The sequence below is a fragment of the Myotis yumanensis genome, unplaced genomic scaffold (assembly GCF_028538775.1).
Source record: "Myotis yumanensis isolate MYYU_CA2020_CCGP unplaced genomic scaffold, mMyoYum1.0.hap1 SCAF_1, whole genome shotgun sequence".
Lineage (NCBI taxonomy): Eukaryota > Metazoa > Chordata > Mammalia > Chiroptera > Vespertilionidae > Myotis > Myotis yumanensis.
In genome coordinates, this window is record NW_027223752.1 from 201994720 (window position 1) to 202015837 (window position 21118).

The window sequence follows — 21118 nt, forward strand, 5'->3', positions numbered from 1 at the left end:
GGCAGGAGAAATAGCATTAGAGAAAACATGCTCCTAAAAGTCAGACCTAAAGACTTTTATTATATCAAGTAATTAATACTTCTGAAGGTATAAGAAAATATACTGCAATACTTTGAACTGGAAAATTAACCTTAAGATATGTATAAAACGTTTGGAAATCAGTAATAAATATTTCTTAAAAAGAGAAAACCACATTCTGTATTTAGATTATGTAATTATAAATGATATTTTAACTTTTATTTTGTATGACTAGTTTCTTAAAAAATCTTTAAATAAGTGGTATCCATTTAAAATACACATTTTAATTTATAGATTACAAAATGAACTATTCATACTAAAATAACTTTTTAAAAAATAATATAAAATATCAAATTGTAAGAAAATAAATATATCAATGACTTAGATTAAGACATCTTAATTTATTAAAAAAATAGGATAATGAAAGAAGAAAGTTCCAATTAAAAAAGGAATGGTTAGCTGTTAATCTTTAAATCTAGGTTGATTTTCAACTAGACTTCCACTAGTTCAATCACTATGCAGCCCTATTTCTTATTTTGCTTTACAAACATTTATCAGAACCATAGTTCACATTTTTAGTTAATAAATAAGACTTACTCATTCTGTCATCAGATTTCTTACACACCATCTCCCCTTGCTTTTTAAATAGATACTGCATTGTAAAATATATATTTACTATCACCTTTAACTTAATTAACTGCCTTCATAAAAGAATAAATAAAGTCTCCTGTGGAATCTCAGAGGGAAGGTGGAGTATGGTGGGTGGGTGGGAAGAGACCAACCAAACAACTTGTATGTATAGATGCACAACCATGGACCCAGACAATAGGATGGTGAAGGCCTGGATGAGGGGTGGAAGCAGGCTAGAAGAGGTCAGTGGGGGAAAAAGGGTAACATATGTAATACTTTCAACAATAACAATTCAAAAATAATAAAAAAAAGAAAAAACAAACACTTACCTCTAACAGGGGGTCTTTCTAGCTCAGAGTCCAGGTGAATTGGGGGAGAGATGTAAGATACCTGGCCATGATGTGCCTGACCTGTGGACCCAAAAATAAAAGTTAGAGAGACGTAGTTATGTCTTTTTACTTTTCTGTTTTATGATGTCACATGATCTCTCTCCATACTGAATTAATAGCCATTATAGAGTGTAGACAGATCTATCCAAACACAGGAACATTATGTGCCATCCACACATCAACTGATTAAAGCAGTCTTTCTTATACAATTCAGGTTTTTTGTTGTTGTTGCTGTTGTTAAATTACAATTTTATTGTGGAGTGACACTTAAAAACACAGTTAAAGTGATTTAAGAAAAAAATGAAATGGAAAAACTCAAAACAAAGACATACAAAATACAAGACCTAATTTTTAATTGCTAGATTAAACAGACATTAAGAACTCTATCAATCTGTTACAAATGCTTCTAAACACTCTCAATTTCTTCACTTATTCATTGCAGATCAGTAAAAAACAGGGTGCAGACTGGCATCAATGTCCAATAACACTTTGAGTAGCACCTACTTAGCTAACTTTACAACCCTGATTAATTTTTCTTTTCATGAGTTACTTACATTATTTAATGGAATACTACTCCCACATGCTTACTGTTTTTGATGGAAAAACAATATATAACCACAATATAAAAAGCAGGTAGATGAATTCATTCTTTCTTCCTTACAAAGCATTCCGTTAGCTCATATACAGTATTTGTAATATACTTTCTGTCTTGTGAGTTAAAATAATAAAGTTGATTTGAATGCTGAGATGATGATTGGAAAAATTGCCAGCTAAAAAACAAAAGAATTTCTAATGCTCAAAGCAGCTATAGTTTGTATAATCTATATGATTTAGTAAGCAATTTGAATTTTAAGGCAGGGAAGCATAATTACAGTCAGTTCCACTTCTAAAGCTACTTTATAGAAAGGTTTGGGGAGAAGTGGGGACCCACCACTTTCTTTCTACAATGGGAATATGCAGTCCTATTTTACACATTTACTATAGCAATTTACAGGGTTGTTAATCTCTTTTCCAAACAAGGGAAGTTAATGACACATAGACTATGATAACAGTGAGAGTAACCTTCCCGTTTCAAGTAATATTCGACTTGTAATAAACTCTGCTGATTCCTCTTATGAGGCACATTTCAAATAATTAATATGGCTCCCTGTTGATAGTAGCTGCTGTTGCTCCCAGCATTTTTCCAGCTAACAGCAGACACAGTGGAGCGGCTGTAATATACAGAGCCCCTCATAATTGTAAGTAAGAATATTGTGCATTCACTGACCATGTTTCAGTGGAACACTAAAGGCACTGTTATAAAGGATATAGACAGCGATTGTGCACTGTTAGCAGTCCACGTGTGATGTAGCTTATTAAAAACTTCAGATGATCTTAATTATAAAAGCATCGGATGTTTCCTGATGCTGCATATTTAGTTGCAAAAACATTTTTGTTTTTAAGTTCCTGTGTCATTACAAGCGAATTGGTCTGAAATTTTGATCATGTAAATGGAAATAAGATTCTTTCACTACATATGGGTTCACATAACCTCATCAGATAAAATAATACTGATTTCCTATCTAATCCAGGAACATGGCTCTGACCACGAGTAATAATAACTGCCATGCACTCATATACACATCATCTTTTATAAGGACTTAAAGGTAGGCACTGAGGTGATATTCTTATATATAAAAAACTAGTAGAGGGGATTTAGCATCTTGCTCAAGCACATGCAGGGGGCAAAGAGCAAGGCCAGTGGCATTTTGACTGTAAATCTAAAGTGTTTTCATCTATATCATATTTTTCTCAAAGAACGTCTCACTATGCTAAACCTAGAAGAAATGTGCATAGATTTTAATCATTAAATTCTGACAAGTACAATTCTTGAAACTGTTAGCCCTACATTCAGGTTGAAGTAGAGTCCCTTTAGAGGCCACATTAGTCTCTGGTCTTGGGATAAACATGTAACTTCAGAAATGCTCGGCATGGATACTTTAGAGACCACAGTGTGTTTGTTCATAAAGGGAACAGGGACATCAAAGAGCCAGGAGAATGCGATGAGGGTTCTTGACAACAAGGTCTTGAACTTTGACTGCCATGATTTTCATTCTCTCTCCAAGGAGAAAGCTAGCAACCTGCAGGATTTGAGGTGTGGCAGGGAAAGCCACAGTGGTAGGGGCGACTGGAACTGTTAGACTTAGAGGACGGTCGGAAGTGCAGCACTGGATTTCAATCTGGTGATTGAGATTTCTGACATACAAAATAAAACCCCAAATTTTTGGAGCTGTTGCTGATTGAGTGCATTAATCAAAATCTTAAAAACATTTCCATTTCACTTTAGATCAGTGGTACTCCACATTTATCTCCAGAAAAACACATAGAGAGAATAAACCTACTGTAGCCCGTGGTTGGCTAAGGCACTGATTCTCAGGGATAAGCACTCTTCATCAAGGTGAGTATAACAGAACATAGGGAATGGGCTGTGTACAAACATCCCAGTGACTGAGAATCCCACCCCCTCATTAAGAATTACTGAAAAATAATACCAATAAGCTAAAGTGCAGTTAAAACAAAAAATAACCTCCATAAACATTTCTCTTAGACTTGATGGTGAATAATATTCAACAAAAAATGTGATCAGTTCCAAAAGAGCTTAGGGAGGTAAAAAGCTTGGCAAACACATATTGTTTTTAAAGATCTGACTAGAATTCTCTTAGGGAACATACCCATTCTCTCATTCATCACATATTCCCCCATAATCTACTATCTTACAGCAGCTTTTTATATCCAAATCTGTGATATACTGCTTCTCTCTTTGCCCTCATTTTTCCAAATTAAAAAGATATATATTTTCTTCTTTTTCCTCCTGAAACTTACTTCACTTTTCCCATGAATTTTTAAGCAAAAATAATCATATTGACATTTTGATTAGACTTAAATTATCTATACATTGATTTGGAAAATAAACATTTAAAATATTTTGTCTTCATTTTTTAAAATAAATCTGTATTTGTTTAAATTGCCTTTTCAATATATAGAAATAAATTATTTTGGAAGTTTTCTATATTTGTTACAAGAATATTATTTCATGATTTAAGTACTCTATTTTCCCAAATTCAAACAAAATTTTAAAAAATTTCTTGATAACTTCCATTGAACTTTTTTGATGGTTATTGTGAGAATTATTAGTTATCAACTTTTACCTTCCTAACTACTTAGAGCTAGATACATTGATAATAATATCTTAGCTATTTTTGGAGATCTGTCTTTTTCTTATACTAAATATACTCCCAAGTTAAGATTCATCTATATACTACTTTTATATTTAACTCTTTTGTGATGCATAATTGAAATTTTAAATATTGATTTTATAGATGTAATTTAGGGGACAGAGTTTCCTGGTACTGCTATTTACCTATGATTTTATGTTAAGTTCCTCCGCAGTTCTACAAAATAATAAACAATGTTTAATGATCTATTTATAAAATAATTACAATGAAATAAAAGTTTCTTGGCTTATTGCTAAGGGGTACAAAGAACATGGCAATAGAGAAATGGTTGGGTAGCTTATGGATAAGTTTTTATTCAATTTTTTGTGTAAGTAAGTAATATATTTGCATATAGATGTCACATATCTACATTGATATGTCATTTTACATATCATACAATTCACCCATTGCAAGCATACAATTTAATCATTTTTAGTATATTTAGAGATTTGTGCAACCACTGCCACAATCAATCTGAGACCACTTTCATCACCACACAAAGAACAAACAAATGAACCAAGAAAAAACCCCAAAACCCATTAGCAGTCATTCACCACTTCCTCCCCCATCCACCCCAGTTCTAGGCAACCACTCATCTACTTTCCGTCTCTATATAGATTTGTCTGTTCTAGACATTTCATATAAATGGAATTATACAAATATAGTCATTTGTGACCTGCTTCCTTCACTCAATATAATATTTCAAAGCTCATCCATTTGGTAGCACAGATCAGTACTTCCTTCCCTTATGTTGCCAAATGTTTGTTGTCAAACAACCACAAATATAGGTTGTACAGAATATCACATTTTATGTATCTATTCATCAGTTGATGGATATTTTTGGATCATTCCCATTTTTTTACTGTTCTGAATAGTCAAATATTCCAATGGTTCTCTGAACCTTCATGTACAAGTTTTCTGTGGACATACCAGTATGTTTGCATTTTTCTTGAATATACCTAGGAGTGAAACTGCTGAGTCATATAGTAACTCTATGTATAAACTTTTTTTAAAAAAGTATGTTTTTATTAATTTCAGAAGAAAGGGGGAGAGAGAGAGAGAGAAACATCAATAATGAGAGAAAATAATTGGTTGGCTGTCTGCCTCTGCACGCCCAACATGGGATAGAGCCTGCAACCCAGGCATGTGCCCTGACCGGAAATTGAACGTTGACCTCCTGGTCTATAAGTCCATGTTCAACCACTGAGCCACTCTGGCCAGGTTTTATGTGAAACTTTTAAGGGACTGTCAGTCTGATTTCCAAAGACGTTATATCATTTTACTTTTCATTAGGAGTGAGTGAGTGTTCCAATATCACAAAGATGTTTTTTAGGTGTTTTCGTTTTGTTTTGTTTTGTCTTAAGATGGTAGTGTAGTTAAACCAGGGTTGATTAGATTTTGACACAATATTAAGACAATTGTGCAAACTGTGAAGGGAACAATCTCCCCAAGTAACTATCTCCCCACGAAAGGTAAAACAGAGGGTTTGAGTCAGAAGATGTATAGTTCATCCACAGTGAGAGAGAAGGAGAAAAATTAAATGATCTAGCCCTCCCCAAAATATGGACAGCTCACATCCTGAAATGAAAATGCATGAACTATACAGAGTCAGGTATGCAAAGATGTAGAAACTGTAAGGGTGCTGGTAATACAATCAGCACTATAGCAAAAACCCAAAGGCCATTATGGATTTTGGAAAAACCATTATTTTTCTATCTTTAATCTCTTTTTCAACTTTCATTTAATTTCTACTTCATTGAGGAACCACATGCAATTTCTACTAACATTCAAATATGGAAAAGACTTGACCAGTACTAAGCATAAGAAAAAACATTCCCCTCCTCTTTTTCTACTGTCAACAATTTACTTGCCCATCAGAACACAGAAATGCACTTTTAGAACCACGGCATTTGGAGGGAGAAAGACATTTGGTAGCTTATAGTCCCAACCCCACACTTTAGAATGAGGAAACTATCTTGAGAAATTGGTGACATTCAAAAGGGAAATCAGGTGGTGGCTGTCAACAGTGATGTGAGAGAACAGGAAGAGAGGAGTGTTTTAGAGTTGCTTGTGGAAAACTGCCCACAACCCTCATCCCTTTTACCTCGGACACCTTCCTTGGTACGCCATAGTTTTCAAGGTGTGTGCGGCATGATCTTTCAGTTGCGCTGAGACAGGTTTAGAGCTATTTACTTAGGAAAATATGGACTTTCTTTTCCCCATTAGGCTTTGTCTACACATTAAAGTCAGGTTAGCATAACTGGTGACTTCATGCCCAGGGAACATAATTACTTGTGTTGGTATCTGGACTCCACCACTTTTTAGCCATAATTCCAGAAACTATCAAGCTATTTAACTTCTATGTGCCTCAGTTTCCTCATTTGTATAATGGGGATTATAACACCACTGACCTCATAGGGATGTTTTGAAGACTACACGAATTTATGCATTATGTAGTCATTAGAACAGTGCTTGGTACATAGTAAAGTACGTAGAATTTTTAACTATTACTGTTATTATTAATTCATTTCATTCATTAATTCATTAAATTCATTGATCAATATTACTTGAGTGCCTCATATATGACAGATGCCTTTTTAGTTGGTTGGCATACATCACACAACAAAATGAATGACGATTCACATCCTTATGTAAGGGGAGACAGTGAATAAGCAAGTAACACAATAATATTGTGTGTACAGGATGCCAAGGGCAATGGAAACAAATTACAACAGGCTAAAGGGGATCTGGATTGGGGAGGGCAGGTTGCAATTTTAAATAGGGTGATCGCAGCATTTAAAGAGTTCAAGAGAAGACAAGAGATAATATGTGACTTTCATAGGAAACTAAAAAGATAAAGCTATACATAGGGCACAAACCTAAATTTAATAACTAAGAGTAAATAGAAAAAATTTTCTGGTACCAAATGCTTTTCCCTATCACAATTATTTCAAATTTTATACATATTCATAGGCATTCATGTGAGCAATAGATAAGATATAAATAAAATAGAAAGGTGTGTAATTGGGAAAAGAACACATGTTTTTTATAAAGTAAAAACAAATTTTACTACCACAAAGTCCCCATGGGTTTCTCCAGTTATTCAATTTTTCAACTCAAATTTTCCTCATTTTTTACATAGTGTTGTAAACAAGTTTATGTCCCTCCTGGCAGAATTTATGCCTTTGTTTTATTTGTTTGTGATAGCCAGTTACATCTCTGCATTTCTCTGCACTACCACAAACATAATTCCATGTAGAATGTGGTACCTATACTAAACTACATTTAAGAATGGCATATGGAATTTTTCAAAGTTTTTCTAATACTCTTAAAGCAGCTAAGCCAGAGAGAGAGAGAGAGAGAGAGAGAGAGAGAGAGAGAGAGAGAGAGGAAGTTTTTTTCCTTGTTGAAAATAATCTCAACTACTGATAAAAAAATACCACAGGTCAATGTTTTGTTTGTGCTGATGGAATATTGGGCGTGCCTAGCATTATAACATTTTGCCTCTTTTGCCTTTAAATTCCAGCCAGATGATAACCATGTGACATTTATAAAGTCAGCTATGAACACCAATCAAAAGTAATCATCCAAGAAAAGATGTGTAAAGTTGCTAATTTGATACCTATCTTTTTACTCTCATATCACCCCTCCATCTTATTACTAATCTTATTACTTATTTTTAGTAAATTTAGTAAAATTTGAGGTAACAGAGAAACAACTATATGCTCGACTTATTGAGGACATGAAGTCATTGATGGAGGAACACAGGTCACTGATGGGCTGCTACACAGTGGATATTATTTGCCACACAGAAAACAGAGCAATGTGAAACTAAAGTAACTTTCTTGTAGAGTGTGTGTGTGTGTGTGTGTGTGTTTGTGTGCATTGCAATGAGCAAATCCTGCTTAGTACCCACTTCCACTCTGTGGTCAGTATTAACAATAGCATATGAACAAGAAAATAAAATCCCTCCACTGAGAAATTTTAGTCTAGACCAGTGGTTCTCAACCTTCCTAATGCCGCAACCCTTTAATACAGTTCCTCATGTTGTGGTGACCCCCAACCATAAAATTATTTTCGTTGCTATTTCATAACTGTAATTTTGCTACTGTTATGAATCGTAATGTAAATATCTGATATGCAGGATGTATTTTCACTGTTACAAATTGAACATAATTAAACATAGTGATTAATCACAAAAACAATATGTAATTATATATGTGTTTTCTGATGGTCTTAGGCGACCCCTGTGAAAGGGTCGTTCGACCCCCAAAGGGGTCGCGACCCACAGGTTGAGAACTGTTGGTCTAGCCAGCCGGGGGCAAACTACGGCCCGGGGCCGGATCCGGCCCATTTGAAATGAATAAAACTAAAAAAAAAAAAAAAAAAAGACCGTACCCTTTTATGTAATGATGTTTACTGTGAATTTATATTAGTTCACACAAACACTCCATCCATGCTTTTGTTCTGGCCCTCCGGTCCAGTTTAAGAACCCATTGTGGCCCTCGAGTCAAAAAGTTTGCCCACCCCTGCTAGATGCAGGGAAGCGATTACTATGAATTATGGTATGTGCCTTGGTAGAGAAGAAAGAGAAGAGCACAACAACAGCATCTAACTGAGGCAAGTGAGGGAATGGCAAGTGGTAGGCAGTCTGGCCAAGGAGTATGGCCAGCATGGGCAGGAGAAGGAACATTACAAGTGGATGCCTACAGATCAGATGAGTAAGAGGAACAGGGTTCAGGGAACTGCAGGTTCAATGTGAGGAAAAAAATATAAAAAAAATAAAAATTTCCAAAATGTACAAAAAAGGAAGAAAGAATAATGAATACATGTGATGGGGAGCAGAATATGCCACTTGAAAATATTCTATGTTGGCCTACTGATTATTTTGAATTCGAGGTACTTGAGAAAAAGCAAGTGCAAGGAGGACCCTCTGACCACCCTTTGTCCCTCTGAAAGCAGGAAATAAATCTCCCATGTGAAAGATACCATCCCTGGACCAGGAGGTAGAAGGCATCCTTATCAACAAGGATAGGGAATTCGGGGCCAAGAAAGCCATATAAATAAATCTTGTTACTTCTTCACTAATTTACTTCCCAAGCCCAAACTCCTTTGTCTTGTCAGTTCTTCACAAATTTAAGGTTTCTTTGTCTAAAAGTATAAAAGTTTCCATGTTCACTTCTTTTGAGTTTCACATTTTTATGCAGCTCCTGTACATTAGAAATCAAATATGTTTTTCTCCTGTTTCTCCTGTTAATCTGTCTAATGTCAACTCAATTATTAGACGAGCCAAAGAACTTTGAAGAGGAGAAGGGAAAGTTTCCCACCCTACACAGGCCTATCCTCAGCTTCATCAGTGGTCAATTGAGGTATATTGGCATAAACCAGGCGTGGGCAAACTTTTTGACTCGAGGGCCACAATGGGTTCTTAAACTGGACCGGAGGGCCGGAACAAAAGCATGGATGGAGTGTTTGTGTGAACTAATATAAATTCAAAGTAAACATCATTACATAAAAGGGTACGGTCTTTTTTTTTTTTTTTTAGTTTTATTCATTTCAAACGGGCTGAATCCGGCCCGCGGGCCGTAGTTTGCCCACGGCTGGCATAAACAATGGTATACTGTTTCACCTCCCTTCGACTCACCTCCTTCCCCATAAGAATATGTTGAAGCAAATCCCAGACATCATATCATTTCAAGTTTAAGTTATTTGAGTATGTATCTATGAAATAAAATAGCTCTTTAAAAAAACATAATACCATCTTGATACTTAAAAATTAAGAAGATACAGTATGAAAAATGAATTTACTGTAAAATTCAATAAAGCAATTGTCAGGAAGAAAATCAACAAGAAATGAACTCTTTGCCTGCAAAATAATCACATTGGTCCTGGTGTTGAAATTTTGTTGGACTAAGGAATTCTTTATATTTATGGTGAATTTCAGGTGCTCACAAATATAGAGGGAAATCTCTCTCTATATATAATATATATATGTATATAATAGAGAAATATGCAAATTAACTGGGTCGCCGTAATGGGTCGACTGGACAGGAGGAAGTTGCACACGCAGCATTGGGGGCAAGGCGGCAGGGGCCTCCTCGTGCCTGCGCTGGGGAAGGGCCTGATCAGCAGTGGCCGCAGCTGCTTCAAGGGCCAGAGAGAGAGGCAGGGCCAGACCAGTGACTCGAGGGTAGGAGGAGCTGTGCGATTTTGAATCGCGCGCTGGGCTCCTAGTATCTATATATATAAAGAGCCAGGGGCTGTCACGTCCGAAACAACCAAACAGACGACCAAACAGGCTGAGTGGGGCGACCAGGCTGGCAGCGGGGTTAGTGAGGGTTGACTAAACAACTGAATACCAGGCTGCGTGGGGAGACCAGGCTGGCAGGGGGGCATTGAAGGGCAACCAGGCCCGCAGGGGGGGTCAATGAGGCGCGACCAGGCTGGCAGGGGGCACAGTTGGTGACAACCAGGCCAGAAGGGGAGGGCAGTGAGGTGCAACCAGGCCAGCAGGGGGGGCAGTTGGCAGCGACCAGGCTGCAGGGGGGGCAGTGAGGGGCAAGCAGCCAGCAGAGGAGGCAGTTGGGGGAGACAAGGCTGGTGGGGGTGGCAGTAAGGGGTGACCATGCTGGCGGTGTGGGGCAGTTAGGGGCAACCAGGCCAGCAGGGGGGGAAGTTGGGGGTGACCAAGCTGGCAGGGGGGCAGTTGGGGGCAACCAGGCCAGCAGAGGGGACACTGAGGGGTGACCAGGCAGACAGAGGGGGGCAGTTAGGGGCGACCAGGCTAGCAGTAGGGGGGCAGTTAGGGGTGATCAGGTCAGCAGGCAGAGGCGGTTAGGGGGGATCAGGCTGTCAGGGGGGCCAGTTAGGGGTGATTAGGCAGGCAGGCAGCTGAGCAGTTAGGAGCCAGTGGTCTGGACTGTGAGAGGGATGTCCGACTGCCGGTTTAGGCCCAATACCCAGGATCAGGCCTAAACCAGCAGTTGGACATCCCCCGAGGGGTCCCAGATTGGAGAGGGTGCAGGCTTGCTGAGGGGATCAGGCCTCAAGTGCACTGGACCTCAAGTATTTAATAAAACCATACAAATGCTTCTCTTTCTTTCACAAGCATGAAAAATAGACTTGGTGGTTAAATGACAAAAATTATTCCATGAAGTCTCAAAAACCTATTGCAGCAAAAGCATAACAATAATAAACTAGAGAAAATATACAGAAAAATAAATCAGAGCACTTATCTTCCCTAAATTTCTAGTTTTTGTATAATCCATCAAAATAAATAGGAATGAACACATTAGAAAACTGAAGATCACACTAATAAAAAGGTTATTTTCTAGTTGAATAATAGGAAATACCAGGTGAGGTAAATATTGTTTTCCATTTAAAAAATTAAGCAATGAGAGCTCCATAAGGTTAAGTGTATTTTTAAGGTTATACAATAGGGTGTGTGGGAATCGAGTTTTAAATCCAGATAAAATGTTCTCACTATATAGCTCACTGCCCCCACATCCTACAAATACATTCACGGGGGTGGGAAGAGAAGACAAATAGACTATAATTTCTGAAACTTAAGAAAATTTTAGTTCTCTATTTCCAGGCCACATAAAATTACTAAGAGACTAAATCACAGAACAATCAGGGTTCTAAAATTACTTTTCTTAGACAATGTGTAAAATGTTACATTCTATAAGAGGTTAAGTACATGAGCCTTCTCCTGGCATTTTTTTAAAAATAAGGTCCTAAAAAGGGTTCAGTAATATGTATTTCCTAGAGTCATTTTGATTTCCAAAAGCTGGAAATCAGCTTGAAGTGAACCCCCTCACATACACTCGCATCTTTCCTATTGTTTTAAACTTTCAAATATATGTCCTTTTTTAGGAGCAAAATAACATTCACCAAGATACTTGATTTTCTGGTCCACAAAATCATACTTAATACATTTCAAAATTACTAAACCTTAAGTATATTCTTTAACAACAATGCAATAAATCTGAGATTAATTAAAATATCTAAAAACCCCCAATATTTAGAAATTAATTCACTTATAAATAACCTGTGGTCAAAAAGAAACCACAAGGGAAACTAGAAAATATTTCAAATGGAAAGATAATGAAAATGCATGTCTAATTGTGTAGGATACAGCTAAAGCACAGCTTAGAGGGAAATGTATCATTTAAATGCGTATATTACAGAATAAAAAAGGGTTTAAATTAATATTCTAAGTCTACACTTTAGAAAACTAGAGCATGTGGCTCAGTGATTGAGCATCAACCTATGAACCAGGAGGTTACAGTTCAATTCCCGGTCAGGGCACATGCCAGGGTTGCAAGTTCGATCCCCAGTCGGGGGTGTGCAGAAGGCAGCTGATCAATGATTCTCTCTCATCACTGATGATTCTCTCTCTCTCTCTCTCTCTCTCTCTCTTTCTCTCTCTCTCTCTCTCTCTCTCCCCCCCTTCATCTCTGAAATCAATAATATACATGTATTTTTAAAAAATGTGTTCTCTTTAAAAAAAATTAAGAAACTAGAAAAAATAGAGGTGGCTCTTGTGAAGGCAGCTGGTGTCAGGCTGGTGAGTGCTGAGATTCGTGTGGTGCCCTGCACTGCCCAGACGAGCGAACTGTACAGTCAGGATGGCTAAAGGGATCCCAGGAAGCCAAAAGGCAAGATATCTGCTAATGCCTTCTTTGTGCAGACATGCAGAAAGGAACTTCAGAAGAAAAATCCAGAGGTCCCTGTCAATTTTGAAGATTTTTCTAAGAAGGGCTCTGAGAGATGGGAGACACATTTTTTATTGAATTTATTGGGGGTGCCATTGGTTAATAAAATTATATAGGTTTCAAGGGTACAATTCTATAATACATCATGTGTACATTGTATTGTGTGTTCACCACCCCAGGCCAAGTCTCCATCCAACAACATTTATCCTCCCTTTACCCTCTTCTACCTCTTCCCACCTTCTTTCCCTCTGGTAATCACCATACTGTTATCAGTGTCTATGAGACTTTTTTTCATTGCTTAATTCCTTCATCTTTTTCACCCAGTCCTCCAACCCCTCTCCAGTCTGAAAGCCATCAGTATGTTCTCTGTATCTATGAGTCTGCTTCTATTTGTTTGTTTGTTTTGTTTATTAGAATCCACATGTAAGTGAAATCATATGGTACTTGTCTTTCTGGGACTGGCTTAGGTTACTTAGCATAATACTCTCAAGGTACACCCATGCTATGGCAGAAGGTAAGATTTCCTTCTTCTTAATGACATGGTAGTATTCCATTGTGCAAATGTACCACACCTTTTTTAGCCACTCATCTAGAAATGGGCACTTGGACTCCTTCCAATTTGGCTATTGTAAGTAATGGTGCAATGAGCATAGGGGTGCATATATTCTTTTGAATTAGTGTTTCAGGATTCTTTAGCTATATTCCCAGAAGGGAATTACTGGGTTCATTTTTAATATGTTGAGGTATCTCCAACTGCTTTCCACAGTGGCTGCACCAACCTGCATTCCCACCAAAAGTGCAGGAGGGTTCCATTTTCTCCACATCCTCACCAACACTAATCAACAGACATCTTTCCTATTCTTTACCACCACTGTACGAAGCCCAAGTTTGGCATGCCACAAAGTAAGAAGAAAATACTTTAATGTTGAATCAGTTAATATTAAGGCCTATTCCACTGAGGGTGTAAGTATTTGGGGTTGGGAGCTGTGAAAAGCTAGATTAGAAATGTAAAAATTTGGGTAACAGTGGCAAACTTAATTAGCAGAACTATGATGTTAGTATGAACCCAGATGTTCAATAATTCCAGTTGGTCAATTACCACAGGATATTCCTAAGCCTCCTTTCTCTGCAAGAATAAGTCTGATTTAGAAATAAAAGTTACCACAACTATTTTGTTTACAAGTTATGGTAGGTAGATTAATGATCCCTCTAAGATGCCCACCTCCTAGTCCCCAGGTTCTCTGACTATGTTATCCCACCTGGCAGAAGGGATTTTGCAGATGTGAACAAGGTTGAGATGGGGACATGACGCTATCTAATCACCGGAGTTCTTAGAAGTCAAAATGGCAAGCAGAAGAGTCCTTCAAACCAATGCAAGGGGAGAAAAGGAGATAAGCCACTGTTGGCTTTGAAGATGGAGGAGGGGAAGAATCCAGGAATGGGGCTACTTCCAGAAGCTGCAAAAGACAAGGATCCTTCCCAGGGTGTTGAGGAAGAGCTGATTTTAGCCTGAGGAGACCCATGTTGAAGTTCTGTTCTAGAGAAATGCAAAATAATAAATTTGCATTAAGTCTTTAAATATGTGGTAATTTGTTCCAGCAGGGAGAGAAAACTAATACAAATCTTAATAATTGCTATTCATTTTAATTCTAAAAAAAACCCTGTTCTTATTAACTGTACTAATTATCTGAAGAGCTAATGCATGTATATGAGACATATTCAACTGGGACAAAATTATATCATCTATCCAACCTGATGACCTCCCACAGGAAATCTCTCCAGTACCCGGCATATATCTTTCTAGAGGTATTCTATGCTCTTATAACTCTCTCTCTCTCTCTTTTTCAAACATACATATATTTTATTTGAATTGTTGCCATATGTAAACATATGGATATTCTGCATTTTTTCCAAGCCTGCTCGTAAAGGTAATTTAGACTTTCAACTGCTTAACCATACCTTTCTCATATATTTAGATCCCCATATCACAATATTAAAAATGTACCATGTCCTAAAATGTCAGAAATAACACAACATTCTTTTAATCAGAAATAGGACATCATTTCACAAGGCCATGCAATAATTTGATGATTACAACTAAATGATAAACATAAAATACAACTACATAGAGTGAGATGATTAATTAGACAAAACAAAATATCAGAGATGGAATGGTTCCTTTAGAAATCATCTAGCTCAACTTCTATAATTTAGAGGAGTAAACAGGCTCAGACAAGATAGAGGACACGCCTAAGATCACTCTCTAATTCAGGGCAGAGGCAGGCATAGGATAATAATGATGCGAATCCTAATAATGTATTCTTCCCTCCATATTACTCTGTCTCTTTATCTTTTAAAGCATTATTATTAAGACTTTATTTTCTTAGAACAATTTAAAATTCACAGCAAAACTAAGAGGAAAGGTACAGAGATTTCCCATATATTCCCTGTCCCTGGAACAGCTTCAGCCATTAACATCCCCCACCACCATGGTATATGTGTTACAATTGAACCTACATTGATACATCATAATCACCACATTATTAGGCTCACTCTTGGTTTTGTATATTTCATGGGTTTGGACACATGTATAATGATATGCATCTATCAGTATGGTATGATATAGAGCATTTTCACTGTTCTAAAAATGCCTCTGTGCTTCCACATCATCCCTCCTCCTTTCTTTATCTTTCTTTTTATGATAGAAAATGTAGAAATTGTAGAAACTAGGTTGGCTAACAAAATAAGGCTAGGAATGCTGTATAAAAGTAATATTTAGAATCAATTCACTTTTTTGAAATTATATATGTCAGATTTACTGTAAGAATGAAATTAATAGTGAAATAATGGTTATTAGTGTCTAGAAGAGAATCAAGTTTCATTACATTTGAGTTTCTTTACCCTTTCAACCCCTTTGATAAACATTTCCTTTTGGTTTACTTTATTGGCATGGTATGCATTTCTGGCATCTTATTCATCAGTAAACAAAAATGACAAACAAGTAAAAATAATAATTTTCTGAAAGTTTTTTATTACCTAATTTTCAGAGAGAGGAAGTTAAGTTGAAAATGTTGGGTTGATTTTGGAATCAATCTTTGTCATGATTTCTGACAGTATCTGACTGTGTAGTGATATATTGAAATATAAAGAAGCTTGGCTAATGATTCAAACTTTGTTTTATATAAGCTGCATTCTTGTTCATATTCAGATACTTCAACATAATGATATTCTGTGAAGGACTATGATGATGAAGTAGTTATCGTCTTGATGCTATAGCTTGTTCAAGAATGAGTCATTCTAGCCCAGCTGGTATGGCTCAGTGGTTGAGCGTCAACCCAGGAATCAAGAGGTTGGATTCCTAGTCAGGGTACATGCCAGGATTGTGGGCTCAATCCCTAGTAGGGGGCAGAAAGGGGGTACTGACCGATGGTTCTCATCATTGATATGTCTATGTCTTTGCCTCTCCTTCTCTCTCTCTGAAATCATTAGAAAAAAAATTTTTTAATAAGTTATTCTTATTTGTTAATATATTTTACTGATTTTTTACAGAGAGGAAGGGAGAGGGATAGAGAGCTAGAAACATCAATGAGAGAGACACATCGATCAGCTGCATCCTGCACACCCCCTACTGGGGATGTGCCTGCAACCAAGGTACATGCCCTTGACCGGAATCGAACCTGGGACCCTTCAGTCCATAGGCCAACGCTCTATCCACTGAGCCAAACCGGTTAGGGCAATAGGAAAAAAAAATTAAAGAGAATGAGTCATCCTAAATATACCAGTTATTGATCCTGGAGCTTGCAGAGACAGAGTAATATTACTCTTAAACCCAAATAATGACAAAGAATAAGAAAGGAACTGTGAATAAGCTTCCATTAATTCTCTCTATTACTCTCTTATTCATTAGGACAATCCTATCTAATAAAGAGGGAATATGCTAATTGACCCTCACGCTGTCGCAAATATGGCGGAGCACACAGCCAATAAGGAGGGAATATGCTAATTGTTTGCCCTGTCCTCAAAGATGGCAGTGCCCACAGCCACAAGATGGCGGTGCCCAGTCCCCTCAGCACCACCACGCGCCTGCCTCCAGAGTTCCCCAGTCCCTTCAGCCCCCCAGCCACTCAGGGCCGGCCCGAGGCGCAGGCAAGCCTCGGATGCAGCCGCCCACCCGCCCAGTGCCGCCCAAGGCTCAGGTCCCCAGGGCGTCCCGAGGCTTGTGCTGCCGGCAGTGGCAGCAGCAGAGGTGTGATGGGGGTGTCACCTTCCCCTAATCGCTGGGTCACCTCCTGCCCCTGAGGGCTCCTGGACTGTGAGAGGGGGCACGCCAGGATGAGGTCCCCCCCCCCCCCCCCCCCGCAGTGCATGAATTTTTGTGCACCAGGCCTCTAGTTTTATAAAGAATGTCCTTTCTCTTCCCTAACCTACCTTTACTGGAATAGTAATCTGAAGACTGCATAGGACAGTTTAGATATAAGACTCCATAAGGATTGGAAGCATAATGATGATAACTTTCTATGTCTTTTCTGTCATTTTAGGACTCAGTAAGATTTCTTAGACATTGTAAGAACTCAATGAATTTTTTTATGAAACTTCATATGAATGATATGAAATAAATTAAGACAAATGTTAAAAGTGATATACTTCAAATCATAAACAAGGCAAATACTAAACTCTGGGAAACTTCCTTTCAAAAACAGAAACAAATCCATAGTGCAACTAATTTTGTTTAATTGAGAAATGTTACAAATTCGATAACTATGTTAACACTCGGCCTGTTCATTTCTGGCAGAAAACATTCATGGGGTTCTTGATGTCTCTGCCAAATGAGATACATACCAATTCCACCAAATATACTTTCACCAATTACATTTATATAAAGTAGATCCTTTAAAAAAACTCTTCTAAAGTACTTTCATCAATTTTATTTCCCCCCAATAATATAATTATTATGTAGGTGAGAATTACATCATTATGATAAACAGTGGAAATACCTGGATAAACTGGCACTGTATTTTTATTATTTATCTGTATTTAAAGGAACTGAAAATACTTGATGCCATATAAGAAATATTGAAATTATGTGTTTAGAACAGCTTATGGTGCCTGAAAAGTGATATTAGAATTACTTCAAAGGAGAACTAGCAGGTGAAAATTTCCCTTGAACCACAGGGCAAGCAGCAAGAGGAAAAGTATAGACCAGGGTATTCACAACAAAGAGGGTTGTTCCCCAGAGTTCAGAGCCAGGAAGCTGACCTGCTGTGCTTATGTTTTTAAAGTTGGATTTCAAAGACTGTGCTAGCATGCTAAGAAAACATGTTAAATGTTCTTCTTCCTCCTGCTGATAGACCAGAAAACATCCAGTAACACTAACTCAAAATAGGAATGGGAAAGCATGTTAAAGATACATGAAATAGGTGGATAGCAAGAAAATGCTACCACTTCTCCTTAAGCCTCCACTCCCCAGGAAGGGTCCAGGATGTGGAAAGTAGTAGCCTGAACTTGACCAAAAAAAACACCATCAATGGAGCAGGCTGACAATATAGATATCAAAGTAAAAGCTACTCATTGTGCATTATTCTCAAATGGTGCTCTCCAGGTATTTTCCCTCTCAGCTCCTGCATCAGTAAATCTTAGAGAAGAATCATAGTCAACTAAATGTACCTCAACTTACTTCAGAGAACAACACAAAAATTCAAACATATCCCTTTTAGGTGCAATGTGAAAATAAGTTTTTTTATGTGTATAATGATACTAGAGGCCTGGTGTACGAAATTCATGCACGGTGAGGTCCCTTGGGGTGGCCAGAGGATATTGGGCCCTAGATCATGGCCCCAGCCTCACAGCCCCAGTTCGCATCCCCAGCCTTGCGGCCCTGAAGCCCCGCCTGGCACCCCGCCTCGGCCTGGTGCTACCTGCTGGCCCCATCCCCCAAGGCCGCTGCTGGTCACCTTCTGTGGGGCGACTGATTGGGGTGATTGGGGCCCCTGCTCACACCCGCCTTAGCCTGGTGCTGCCCACTCGCCAACCCTGCCCCTCCGCCACCACCCCTGGTCACTGTCACCATCAGCTGTGGTCCCGCTGTTGTCAGGGTCCATTGGGGCTGGCAGCGCCTCCACTGCCGCCGGCTGCCAGCACCGCATCGCCACCGCCTGCTATATTCCACACTGGAACCTGGTGGTCAGTGCATGTCATAGCGAGCGGTCGAACTCCTGCCCGAGGGGACAATTTGCATATTAGGCTTTTATTATATAGGATAGTTAGGCAAGATAAAGAATCAAAGGATGTTTTTATAATAACACATATGCATATATGTTGTTTGTGATTATATGTATTAAAAATGTTTTTATTGATATTTTTTTTTTACGGAGAGAGGAAGGGACAGGGAGAGAGAGAGAGAAACATCCACCAGCTGCTTCCTGCATGCACACACCAGGGCATGTGTCCTGATCTAGAATCGAACCAGCATGGGAGTATGCTCAATCACTGAGCCACACTGGCCAGGCTTATTTGTGATATTAACTGTTATTTTTAAGAAAGGCAGGGAGACACTTATTTCCCCCACAATGAGGTCAGATTTCTCCTTCCTTTTCATCAATCCCTGCGATCTGTGAGGATCTCTCAAGAAGCCAGCACAGCAGGAGCTGCAGCATGTTCCCTTAGTTCACAGAGATCAGCATATGCCCCCAAGACCTGAAATGAGAAACGTCCATGCAAGGGCACTGCACGCCTAGGCTTACAAATGACCCAAGCATGATCAGACCAGACTGCACATTGAGAAATGAAAGGATATGGCTATTCACCCAGATGAGGACAATGAATATTACCACCCAATTCTTTTCAACAAACTCTAAAATATATCACTGTATTGAATGAAATTCCTTGTAGTGAAATCCTGACATTTCCCCTCTGTGTGCTAAAAGGCTGTCAGCTGAAAAATCTGAACTCTGTGTGCAAATTGTTCATTTTTGAAAGACTTATCCAATTTTTATGTTTGCAGTCTTAATCAAAGGAATTTGAAAAAGTTAGAATTCAGCTTTACACTCAAAGAATAGAAAGCACTATTAGCATAATTTGGAGGTAGTAGTTATCTATAAAGTGTAGTTATCTATAAAGAGTGAAAATTGTCATAGAAGTGAAAATATTTATAAAGTAACACTATAGAGTTTGACTGATTTTAAGATATGGTGTATTAGATTTTAGGAAAAATATACTTTTCAGAGTTTTGAAAAGTGATTTGCCAAGTTATGTGACAGTTTTATGTTTTCCTTTTTAAAAGACAGAAATATTATTTTCATATTTTCTATAAAAGCCATCCTACTTAATTATTGCAACTTAATGGGTGATTAAATCAAACTCTTGGATTCTATGTCTCAATTTTGGTTAAAATTTTGCATATTGAAGTCTTATTTTCTTTCCTTTAGACTTCAAGAAAGCATCATCTAATAGATATTTCTGCTTGTCTCAAGTGAGATTAAAGTATTAATGATTACTCATAAAGAATTTTAAGACTTACATCTTAAAATAAACATGACTTCATATTTTAAAAAAACAAACACTAGTGTAAATTTAGATGTTTTCTGTTGTGTAGAATAACATGTCCATTTTCTTTTCCAGCATCCCTGTTTCAGGATACATACAGCATTCACTATTCATCTTGTTCAGTTTAAATACTAGTACGTGGGGCAGGGCTGACCCTCTACAGTATTCTCTAAAATCTGAGATGTGAGTTCATCCATATTTGCCCACTCAGAGGTTCTACTAAATATATCAGAAGACACAATCAGATTCTACTCAGAACTTGCTAGTGTTCATAGGGAGAAGAGCTGCTCCTTTTATGATAACCTGGGCCCATGAAAACATATAGGCTTAAAGATGGCAGTGGTCATCTGCTGCCATGAGGAAAAAGTGTATCTGAAAAGGTGGCTGGTCAGAAGAAAAAGGGTTCAGGGACTAAGTGAGATAGAGACTTGATAACAGAATAGGAACACCATTTTTCTTTATTAAAAAATATATTTTTTATTGATTTCAGAGAGGAGGGGAGGGGGAGAGAGATAGAGAGAGAGAGAGAGAGAGAGAGAGAGAGAGAATTATTAATCAGCTGCCTCCT

General features: G+C 38.0%; 1 protein-coding gene across 24 annotated transcripts in view; it reads right to left on the minus strand.

Annotated features, from left to right (window-relative positions):
* Positions 1-21118, minus strand: part of ADGRL3 (adhesion G protein-coupled receptor L3) — a 764879-nt gene that overhangs the window by 227755 nt on the left and 516006 nt on the right. For all 24 annotated transcript variants that reach the window (XM_070395881.1, XM_070395997.1, XM_070396008.1 and 21 more), the window contains one exon: positions 978-1058. In XM_070395881.1, coding sequence (XP_070251982.1) covers positions 978-1058 — 81 coding nt within the window. The remainder of the gene's footprint in view (positions 1-977; positions 1059-21118) is intronic.